At 34.8% G+C, this 12665-nt stretch overlaps 1 protein-coding gene across 3 annotated transcripts in view; it reads left to right on the top strand.

Annotated features, from left to right (window-relative positions):
• LOC149772571 (uncharacterized) overlaps nt 1–12665 on the top strand; it is a 35070-nt gene that overhangs the window by 17386 nt on the left and 5019 nt on the right. For all 3 annotated transcript variants that reach the window (XM_089947619.1, XM_089947622.1, XM_089947620.1), the window contains exons 9-11: nt 7426–7603; nt 8951–9151; nt 11346–11466. In XM_089947619.1, coding sequence (XP_089803745.1) covers nt 7426–7603; nt 8951–9151; nt 11346–11466 — 500 coding nt within the window. The remainder of the gene's footprint in view (nt 1–7425; nt 7604–8950; nt 9152–11345; nt 11467–12665) is intronic.

A 12665-nucleotide genomic window follows, 5' to 3' on the forward strand; every position in this document is an offset into this window, starting at 1 on the left:
ACATTTCTCAAAGGAATGTTACGAGAGGGATCATGAAAAAATAGCAGCTCAAAGATACGTAAATGCTAGGCCTAGACTAAAAGTTGGCGCTGTTCCAGACATACCTTTGGACATTTTAAATCCTGGGAAAAGTGTTAAATGTGTGAGTTACGAAAATAGGCAGAAGGACGAGTAAGTGACCACAAAATGCAACAATCAATCCACATATCTTTTATCTAAAAACAGCAGTACTAAAAACAAATCTGATAGCCCGACACCCTGGGCTCCTTCTGGTTTTAGTTCCGGCCCATCCTGTATTCAAAGTAAGGTGCCCGTCAGGCTTGCCGAAACAAAAATTGTTTGCCTGAGGAAACTTTGATTGCGCTGGTGAAATGAGTAAATGTATTTTCAAGATGTTGACATACATGCCTTAACACGGCACAGTCTAAATCAAATCACCACTGTCCTAGGTGAAATTTAGATTTGATTTTAATCAAATGGAAGCTTTGCTAAAAATAATAGTCTAAAGCTGTCGTGTTTCGAGAAAACACAATTTTCAGTAATCTTATAAAAATTAAAAATTTTTAAAAAAATGCATTGTATACATGTAGTATGCATAAACGGTAATCTGTAATAATTGGAACTGATATAAAACTATTCCTTTTGCAGTTTAAAAAGCAGCGATTAAAAAAAAGAGGTAAGAGTTTCACATTAACTGTCTGACAATAGAACGGGGGGGACTATTGACCCCCCCCCCCTTGCCCCAATGTGCGACCGCCCATTTGACGTGCCTTTTCTCCCTGTGATACGCCTTATTATTCCCCCATGACAAGCCCCTTTTGCATATTCTGGTCAGTTCTGGCTAAATTGCAAAATAGCTAAAGGTTTGATTTAAGTACGCAGACGATAAAGCCGGTGTGACTAATGAACATAATCCTTATCCTTGCATTGATCTTGTGAAAAGGACTTCCCTTCGGACATACTTCAAAGAAACCATGTTCGACAGTGTGTGTATGCGTAAGCACCAGCAATTGATTACCAAATAGACGATGCCTATTTTGTTGTTACTTATGATGCCATGGACTTCATTTTAACAGTTCAAATCTGCAGTCACAAGTTACCGTACTTGTGGCAACTGTTTTTCTCACGTTTTATGCCCCACCTTATTTCCTTAGGTTTAAGTCTTAATGCATGTAACACTGTTTGCTGAATAAAATATTTATTCAGAATTAGTTATTTAGGCCTACATATACTGCATGGTATATTTTGTTTTATTCCTTGTAATTTAATCATGATAATTAAACTTTTCATATACAGTAGAGGAATGTCAGGTGTTAACTGGCCGAGCTTCTTTGGCGGAACTGGAGATGCGATTTTGTTTGCAGAGAAAATTTCAAAGTGATCATTCATTTAAACTAATTGGTGACAATTTTATTCTTTTAATTTTTTTTAATACTATAGTACTGTTGTAGTTGTTTAAAAAATCTGAAATTTACTTGAATAATGTTTAATCTTCACGTTCTATTTACTGAAGAAGAAAAAAACTGTTGTATGATATTAATTATTTCGTCCAGTGCCGGTTTAGACGTGTGTGCGTGTGATTTGAATTTTTAACGTAGTTTTAACAATTTTTCAGTGATATCGCTACGATGTCTGCAGTGTAGCAGTTTAGACTGTGGATTGCATACGTTATATTTAAAAATGGTTTGAGTTTGGGTTTTTTCCTTCTGACAAATGAAAATTGACAGACATAATGTAATAATCGGGACTTCGCTGCGCAAAATTGAGAGATATTACGAGATCGGGAGGTAGATGAGGAAATACCCCCAAAATCGGGATGTTTTTCTCCCGGCTTGAGAGTTGACAGGCATGAACTGTCCGGGCTTGTGGAATTTCATTCAGGGCTTTAGTTTGTTCAAGTCACCAGCCCGGGGCCTGTGCCTAACAAATTTCTTTTAGCACTTACCAGTACAGTACATAAACTATTATATCAGACTGCAGATTCAACTTTTGAATGTGCAACCCAAATATGGTCTCCTGTCTGCCTCGCTCGCCAATGTTTATGTTTGTATTCGAGGACTGGCTAGTATAGCGTCACGGTACCACGTGATCTGTCGTCTCATCAAAACTCGGAAAAACTCGGCAATTTACGGACTCGTGGTATCTTCCACGCAATATAATCACTACCCGCTTACGATATTTAATTTATAAACATTGCAGTCGAATTAAAATCTGTAGAGAATTACATACGTAAAAGGAAAATTTTGATTTCTAGTCAACTTTAAGGTAAAACGCAACAAGCATTCAGTTTTCCAAAATATAACTCGATTTCTCTAAAATCTAAAGTCCTTTTGAACAATTTTATCCCAGTTTGTACTATTAATTTCACATTAATTCAGAAACTATCCAAAGATATATTGCGAATCAACGTTCTGTAATAAATTTGGAGTATGCGTATTTGGTGACAGTGCCGCGTTTAAAGGAATTCTTAGATTGTGATCACTTGTCTGATTATTAGAATTCGGTGCAATAGTAATATTGATTTGCCCGAAATAATTAGCGAATTGCTAGGAGCAAATGTCAAGGAGTAAAGAGTTAGTGAGGTTCCATGATGCCATGGTTCAATAGTAGTGGATTCAGGTTCAAACGAAATGAGTGTCCATTGAATAATAAAGTACCTACTAAATATCCAGTGTTGCACATTGGTGGTGTGATTGCAATGACATTATTTACGGTAGGAAACCGGTTAGTTACACAATGAAATCAATAAGAAGGGAATCGGCAGATATCGTTTATGTCGCCACGGTGTCAAATGTAGTGCAGTTATACTGTCGAAAAGTGAACGGAAACCTAAGTTTGACTGGCCTAAGGCAGCTTAGTTAAAATTGTTCCCCGTATTAGGGCCATTTGCATAGTTTCCACGGCGAGAACTGCTGGCGGTACGGAAACCTAACGAAGATAGGCCGTGTGGGTATGCTGTTGGTGGATGTTTGACAGGTTGTGAGATCTCTGGTCTTGCATTGATTAGAGTACAATTTATGTATAGAATGGACACGTCGGGCGTTTGAATTTAAAACTTAAGTTGTATGAAGTCTTTGGAAATTTGAGGTAAACTTACGACTTTTAGCGGGAATCGCGCCAGGGTTTTGAAACCGCTCGGTGAAGTAAACACCACTGGCTTATAACAGTACTAATGTGCATTTATGCTAAAGTGCTTGCATCACAGAATAATCAGCTCTAAAGCCAAAAGATTTTACACCAAAGTAAAATCCACGAAATTTGAATATCACAAGGTCATCGTATTTTTCATACAATTTGACAGAATTATTTAAATGGTCAAGTCTTTGAATAATTGGACATAATTCAACATGTACTGCCTATTTTTAGAATAAATGTTTTCCACTCTGCAAGCCCAAAGAACAAATTATAATTAAATTACGATTCCCTCCTCTCTCTCTCTCTCTCTCTCTCTTACAAAGCGATTTAAACTGAAGAATGAGACAATGCATATTTAATTCCAACATTCACATCGAATCAACAAAATATAAATAAATATTAAAGATTATCAACCTTTTAAATAATTATATTGTAAAATATACTTAATAGCCATGTTCTAACCTTCTCTAATAAGTGGAACAATCAACATCTAGGGCGTGGATACTATCGCTAAATCCCACGGGTTCTCCTTGGCTTACGTGATGCTTTTATGACCTCTATTCAAACAAATGCGTGGTGTACTCTGACCGAAAAAGTTGTTGACTTGACCTCGGCAATCAGCTTTGGTTTATGAATGGCTATTTCACACGTGTTCTAAATATTTGTTTACTACAACACAAGCCAGTCTTCGAATTCAATAACTAAAATATAATGTAATGGACCCAACTAACTGATATAAAACTGTATTATAAATTAATATATATATATGTGTGTGTGTGTGTGTGTGTGTGTGTGTGTGTGCATGCAAAGGAGTTTTTGTTGACAACGTAGACATCTTACTCAATGTTCACATGAGCATGCCGAAGGCAGTATGTTCCAAATAGAATAAGTACAGTAGAATGAAAATGAAATTGGGAATGTATATGACGTTATTTCATCGTGGAATTTTAAGTCTGCGTGTTCCGATGGGTCTTGTTTTATTCTTTTGTTGTTGCCTGTTTGCTTGTTTTGTTTTGTCTCTGTGTGTTTGTGTTTTAAATCGTCGATTGAATGTATTTTCACTTCGTCTGTATAAGATATTGTTCTTATGACGGAGATGGTTTGATTTTATCTGCAATATTTGATTACAAAGTTTTTATATTTTGCATTTCTGTTTCTCCCTCTATTTTTCTCTCCCTCCTGGTCTCTGATCTCTGTTTCTTTTTCTCCCTCTTAATCTTGCTATAGAAACAACGAATTTAATTGATATATGCATACATGGGGAATTCAATATATGTTTAAATCACTGCATGATTTAAAAACTAATAAATTTATATTTGTATCGTACCACAGACAAATATTTTCCAGTGAATATTCTTGGTTTAGAACCTTCTGTAGCTTCAGCGGCGTTTTGAAGTGCAATGTTAAATCTAACATTCTGAGGATGAACACAGTACTAGATGAAAATGCGTAATGTTATAATACTAAAGTCAACTACAGTTATGTACTTATTTCCATACGCAAAAGCTGTATCGATTTAGTATTAGTATTTTGTTAGAATTACCGTCATTTGTTCGTAACTTTCTCAATTTACCATTCTTTATTCCTTGTTCAATATTATTTGTCATAATAAATATAGTCAATCAAGATTCTTTGGATGTTATGAAAATATTGTAATTCAACGTGAAACCATTATTTCTAATGATCCTTAGAGATATGCAATTCGTTCAATCCAAATTGCTTTAGCATCTCCTTTTATTTTTTATGCCAAACGACTCTAATGTACTATCAATACAATGATAATATTCAGACGTAGAATTTTAATTTCTACGTTTAATTTTTGTTCAAGTTAAATGTGGCATGGAATCATGCGATACAATTATATGTTGGATCGAGGTATTTATCTCCATGTAATATATCTTAGCTGTCTTCCGGAGTTAATATTTTACCATAAGTTACGATTGTATTATTTCTTTTGCAAATTTCATCGCAACCACCACATATGGTACTAAAGGCTTATTCTGCTTATTACTTGCCAAGACCCCAGAAAAGTTTAAATACTCTTGTAAGCGATATACACATCCATGGTAATGTGTTGTGATTATTAGTGGTTGGTAAAAAGTATGAAGTTTAGGCTGTATGAACTTTCAAGTTTTACATTGTTCTCTGGTCAACCAATGTTGATTGCTGGATGATTAGCTGATGTTTCAATATTAGTAGCAATTTTGGACACCGCTGACTTGTTTCATTTTATTTCTCTTCTATACAAGTATTAAAACAATCTTCTCTTCCAGATAATATCTTCGTATTTCAATGCACGTTACAAATTAAGTTTAGTATTTATTTAATTCTGATGAGAAACGTTTATTATCTACACATAATTGAATGTAAAGTTCAGAATTAGAGTACATTAAATATACAAACTTATATGTATCGTCAATAGGACGATAGGTTTTATTGTAATAACATTGGTATTGCATTGTGCTAGTGTGTGACCGTTGTTCTGTAATACGTGGTGAAACATAGTCGAATCCATGCTTCGTATCATTTCATAACATATCTCATAAGCACTAAATCATAATGAAAAACAGTTATAAAGAGTTTCTCTTACATTATTTCATTTTATACCTACTTTCGATTGTTCAAAATGATCATGCGACTTCTTAGAAAATTATTTGAATGAGACATTCCCTATCCATTTCAACTGATTTTGGTTAATTCTGAGATTACTGCGTGTCAACTATGTCTGCTTTAAAAAGTATCATCATCGTAACAAGCTTAAACACGTTTAAAGATAAATGTTCTTCTTTTGTTTGCTTATTCAGTTTTGGAGTAGATTGATCAATTAAACATTCATTCAGTTTAAAGCACTTCTTTCTCGCCATATGTTTCTTTTGCAGTTGATCGCTATTTGTAACTGCTTAAAGATCGTAATAAAGATGCTCTTTATTATCGTATCGATGGATAGATTACCTTGGAGTATAAGTTTAACGAATGAAGCATCAAAATCATACGTTATTCTTGAGGACTGGTTAATACGTGCTATCGACAAGCTAACAAAGGATATAACTACCATATATACATATATAGTTTTGGCCAAGCATTCCATTGATCCTTTTGAACTATAAAAACAAATTCACATTTTTGTTAGATCTTCCATAACTCTAACTGAATCTTAAACTTTGTAAAATAAATCTAACTGTATTCTTATTAATTACGTCTTTGCTTTTGTTGAATAGTTCTATAGTACCATTGTGAAGTTTGAGAGACCTTCAAGTTGTACTGTTACATTACCCTAATATTTATTCATACCAAAACGCAAGCAACCCCATCACCTTCAAAACTTAAGTTAGCACGTCCACATGCTGTGTCGTTCTAAACATCTTGCAATCACATCTTGCAATCGCAGTTTATACTGTTAATCTCGATGATATTACCATTGTATACAATATGTAAATTACTGCATCTTTGCAGTGTGTGTGTGTTTGTGTGTTTCAAGTACAGAAACGTATGTATTCTCGTATATGTTAGTTTGTTACACAACTGTCTCTGAACTGAATTCCTTGCCATTGTAAACACATGCTCATTATCGTTTGATAAGATTTTTACTTTGATTTCTTGATAAAGTAATGCTTTGTTTCTAGCATTGCTCTGAAAACTGTTGAATTGAATTGAAGTTTGTTTTATGTCCTTAATTCTGTTGTGGAAATAAATTGAAATGTTCTTTCTTCATATTAATTGCCTATCACAGTCGAACAATGATATGCGTTGTTCTGCATTTCAATGTGGAAGACAGCAATTTCTATAACGGTCCTGGTCAAAAGTAGAAAAAGTAATTAGTGGCTTGAAAACGTTACATAGGATAATAATTAACAAATGAATGTCTGGATTAATCTGGCGGCTTTAACTGTTTTATTGGTCAAGGTTTGCATAACATTGTGTACAATAGTACAAGTCCATACTCTAATGTAGCGACCTTGAGTATTTGTTTTTAAATATGAGTGGTAAGCACATTATAGCTTTATTTGGAAGAAAAACAAAATCTAAATAATAATATGATTGTCCTAGCATTCTCAATGTGAACAATACTGACAACTGGTGCATATGAATGTATATTCGTTTTGCCCATCACCATGGCGAATAATAAAAGTTAACTTTACAGCAGGTAAATAGGCTTGTTTAAACTTTTGTGATTTCATCTAAGACCAAATTTATTTATAACAAAGACTGAATAAGCGTTGAATAAAATTAACATTAAAAAGTGTTGTCTTAGTTGAGTAAGTATACAGGATGATGATATTTTGTTTTCAGGCAATTTGCGGACAAAAGACAGATGCTCGCTGGCTTCAGCAAATTTGTGTCCTTTTGGGTACTATTGCAAGCTAGCAGGTACGGCGACATTATTGTGCATAGACCGCTGTAACGTGTCTGTGTGTCAGAACAACGGGCTATGTTATATCGGACATCTCAACCAGGATGTTCAGTGCAAGTAAGAACATTTACTTTTGTCTGTTACAGAGATAATGTACGGTAATTAACCCTGTATTTTAGCTGTAATGGTACAACTCAGTATAAGTAGCTATTCTTGTTTCAAAGCGTTCCATGATAATTGTGATCACACGGAATGTTCCAAAACAAAGGTTTATGGGAATAAAGGTGTTTGATGGTAAAATGTAAATACAGGGAATATTCCAACGGAAAGCTTAATGGGACCGAAAGTGTATGATTATACATGTGATCCCACGGAATATTCCAACATAACATTAATGGGACCGAAACTATATGATAGTAAATGTTATCACACGGAATATTCATCTTCTGACATATACAGTAATTTCGCTGTAACAAACATGCATGCTTACTTGATTGAAGTCGTTACAATTACATTGTCATTCATTGAAATTTTACTTTTAACGGGAATATGTTTGACAATTCTATGCAAAAGTTTTATTTCTAAGACTGAGTCCTAAATGAAGGACAAAATGCACGAGACTTACAAAGTAATGACAGAAACATCAGATATGAGGCATATATTTGTATTTCTTGTTTATACATGGTATTTTGGCTACGATAATACAAGGACGACAACTCGCTCAAAATTAAAGTATGTCTTTGCAGTGAGGTATTATTTCAAAATGGCTTATGTAATACTTAATCCTTATACTGAAAGTTGTATGCACACTTATATCTTGAAACTAAAGTATTTTAATTACTAATGCCTCACAGAATGTATTCGTTAAATCAAACACACGTCGTTTATAACTTAACGCAAAAGATGAGGATCTCGTTTTACTACAAAACACGTCACGCGCAAGTTAACACAATATACATTTGTTATTGCAAAACATGTCACATGTAGCATAACGCAAGCGACATGAATTTCTGTTCATTACAAAAGACTTAGCATCCCAACAAATGTAACAACCTTTTTTCTCCTCGGAATGCATGTGATTTCATAAAGAGCAATTGGTCATTTTGCGCCTAGATCTGCAAAACTAAGGAAGGACTCACAAATTATGACCTATAATAGCTGATCTTTTACCAATAAGCCAATTTTTCATGTTGCGGGTTGATAAATCTATACACCAGCGCCCGCAATATAATAGTATAAACTGATCTCTAAAACACTTTAATACGAATAATATACTGATGATGGGCTTGAGGGTGATGTCAAATAATATTAACGAGCATTTCCGTAATTAGCGTTAGAACACGTTTTCTCGCGTAACTGAATTTGCAGGTGCACTTTTTCGGATGGCGTTGTATTCATTTGGGTGATGTCAAATAACGTTGGCAGGTTTTGTACACGATAAACGCTGAAATCTTTACATTTTAGGTGCCCTAATTCCGATGGCGCTATATTCACTGGCGAACGATGTGAGACAAAGCAGGTGGTGATGACAATACAGGAGAGAAATCTCTATCTTATCATTGCCTGCTCAATAATCGGTGCAGTCATCTTCAGTTTTGTGTTGACGGTCTGTATCATCAACAGGAAACGTAGAATTTTGAAGAAAAAGCTCTCCATCAACCTTAGGTAGGTTTCCGAATTAGCACAAAAAATCTCTAAGAGCTACAAGAATGTTGCCATATTAACATACAAAAGCTCTCTAATAACCTTAAGTACGTTGCTATATTGCAACTTAAAATGGTACCTAACAGCATTAAGTAATTTGCCGTATTACCATATAACATACAAAAATATCTCTTACAGCCTTAGATAAGTTACGGTATTAACAAACAAAAAGATAAGCGCCCTATTAACACACAAAAATCTCTTTGCAGCCTTAGGTAAGTGCTGAATTAACACACAAAAAGAACTCTTACAGCCTTAGGTAAGTTGTCGTATTAACGAACACAATGATCCCTAACAGCTTTAGGTAAGTGGCCGGAATACTGGACACAATACTCTCTAACATCCCCTGTTTACCAGAAATAAATACAACTCCAATGCATTGTAAAACCACCACATACTATTGTGACAGCTCGCTCAGGGAACAATATATTTTCTCTGTAAAAGGACTTAAAGGTTATACATTTTACGGCTGATAGCAGCTTATGGTTGTACCTAAAACAGGGTTGTAGCAGCTTAAAGAGAATTAGGCACGAACTTGAGCTTAATGATGGTCAATTGGACACGTAAGTTTACAGACGGACCGATACGGGCCTAACACCACATCCATGTAAATCGTGGATATTAAAGAATCACGTCTGAATGTCGTATGAGTTCCTGTATTGGATGATACTAACGTATGACCATATATAGGTTGTTATGTAAATTTAATTTGTACTGTGTCTTTGTCCATAATTGTGGTTAGTGTTTTGGAGTGTAGTGTAGCTGCTCTTTGTCTTCCTTGTAAATTATACATATGTGGTTTATTGATAGCTGAGATAAAGTTCTAATTTTTTAGAAAAAGTTTGAATGTTTAGGAATAGAACGTCTGACCCACGTCCAGGTCATTTTATTGTGCCTTAGGATTTTTACATATGGTTTTGTCAATTAAAATATCAATTCCTCCTGTTGTGTTGGATGTCATAAGGCCTGTTGTGCTGAATGTCGTACCACCTGTTGTGTTGGATATCGTAGGACATGCTGTCCTTTATTTTGGGGAATACGTGCTGGTAAAATTGGTGAAGAGAACTCCATTAATGTACGGTTCAATATATGCAGGCTAATGTCGTTTGCCGGAAATAACTTACAATATATATTGTTACAAGCCAGGGGTATTTGTTTGACAGAGCAGTGTTAACCCTGGCACGATTCCCGCTAGAAATCACAGGTTTACCATAAATTTCCAATGACTTCTATTTAACTTCAGTTGTAAATTAGAAAGCCCAAAGAAGTCCCTTCTTATTGATTCCATTGTGTAATTTACTGCTTTCCTACCATAAATACTGCCACTGCAGTCACACCACCAATGTACACCACTAGAATGTAATAGGAACTATGGTACGACAAGGACACTCGTTCGGGTTTGACCTGAATTCACTACTAGTGAACCATGGCATCATGGAAATTCGCAAACACTTTACTCCGCTTTGTTTGCTTTTAGTAATTGGCTAATTATTTTGGGCTAACGGATATTTCCACTGCACCAAATTCCAACAATCAAACAAGTATTCATACATATCTAAGACTTCCTTAAGACGGAGAGCTATAACCAAATGCGCATACTCCAAATGTATTACAATATCATACACATAAACTGGCATGGATAGATTACACTAAGAGCAAATCATCGACAAGTAAAATAAACATTACGCTTTGAACCATAGACAAAAATAAATATAATTATCATTCAAAATGGTTTGATAATTCATATAAATGAGTTTTGCGTGAATAACTGTTTTTTGCTTCGAAGTTATCCTGAACACCCGTTTAAAATGAAACCATTTCGTCTTGCTCTAGGGTATCTGAGTACCAGTAAAGTTCTTTTGGCGTCCTGTAGAATACCTGAATTCCAGTGGCAAATAAAGCGATTTATTCTCTCTCTAGATCACCTGAATAGCAGTGTAAATTAAAGTCACTTTATCTTCCCCTGGAATATCTGAATTTCAATGTTAAATAAAGCCATTTGTTTTCCTTTTGGAATACCTGAAGTCCAATGTAAAATAAAGCCATTTGGCTTTCTTTGGAATACTTGACTACCAATGTAAAATGCAGCCATGCTGTCGTCTTCTTCTAGGGTATCTGTACACCAATTTTAAACAACCAATTTTGGTCTTTACAGAATGAAGCAAGGCGAGCTACACAAGACAGGTGTCAAATACATTCGTGATGTATACAACAGATATGCTGACGGCAACGAAACGGCTATTAATAGACAACGACAGAATATCTTCAATACAACCGTATATATTTTCTGTCTATCCACACACACAGACAGATATATATATATATATATATATATATATATATATATATATATATATATATATATATAACACATATTTAAAAAAAACACCTGGATATCTGTTATATTAATCCCTACTGAAGTTAGGATGTCGCGCCAATAATACAATCTATCTACAGACATGCAAGATCTGTCATTCATTATGTTGACAGACTCAGTGAATTCAGAAAGCGAATTAATATTATCTCAAATGACGCATTTTCAATAAAATCAACGCAAAATTCACAAGCCACTACAACTCGAATGGACATTCAGTTGAGTTTTCGAAATTTTACCAATTTAATCTAACCTGGGGTGGAAACACATCAGGAACGATAGTGTATATAGCAATTGAAAACTCATGGGGAGTTTCGCCTAAATGAAAAAATCTAACCTAATTGTTGCAGACTTGTCAAACTTACAGCCAGTCATCGGTTTAGTACCTGAAAAAAATTTTGCGCTATTATCTACTCAAGTAATTACATCATTTATTATTATTATTATTATTATTACCGGTATTATTATTATTGTCGTTATCGTCCGTTATCCCCACGCACAATTATCTACCATACTGGTTCTCTATCTGACAGACACGTTCGTTTATTGTTTTTGCGCAACTTTGTACTGTTATATATGTGTGTGTTTGATCAGGATTTTTTACATAGCTTTAACAATTGTTTAGTCATATTGCTACGATATCTGCAGTGTGGCAGTTTACAGTGATGTCTAGCACTCTGGCATCATGTCTCAGACATGTAGCATGATGTCACGCCCAGTCACGTTATCCAGACACCAGGTCGACAAGTCATAACACTAACATCTTATTGCTGAGCGCCAAGCGAGGCAGTTATTTGTACCATTTTTGTAAATTTTGTATGACTCGGCCAGGGATCGAACCCACGACCTTCCGCATCCGAGGCGGACGCTGTAACCACTATGCTACCGGAGAAGTCGTGCTGTTATATATCTTGTTGCAAATTAGCCACGCACACACACACACACACACACACACACACACACACACACATATATATATATATATATATATATATATATATATATATATATATATATATATATATATATATATAAATCGATCGTATGGTAATTTTGGTTAAATCTGTTAAAATGATTTTATAATTTCATTAATCCGCCGTT

The sequence above is a fragment of the Sinohyriopsis cumingii genome, unplaced genomic scaffold (assembly GCF_028554795.1).
Source record: "Sinohyriopsis cumingii isolate HCF-2022 unplaced genomic scaffold, ASM2855479v2 utg001392l, whole genome shotgun sequence".
Lineage (NCBI taxonomy): Eukaryota > Metazoa > Mollusca > Bivalvia > Unionida > Unionidae > Sinohyriopsis > Sinohyriopsis cumingii.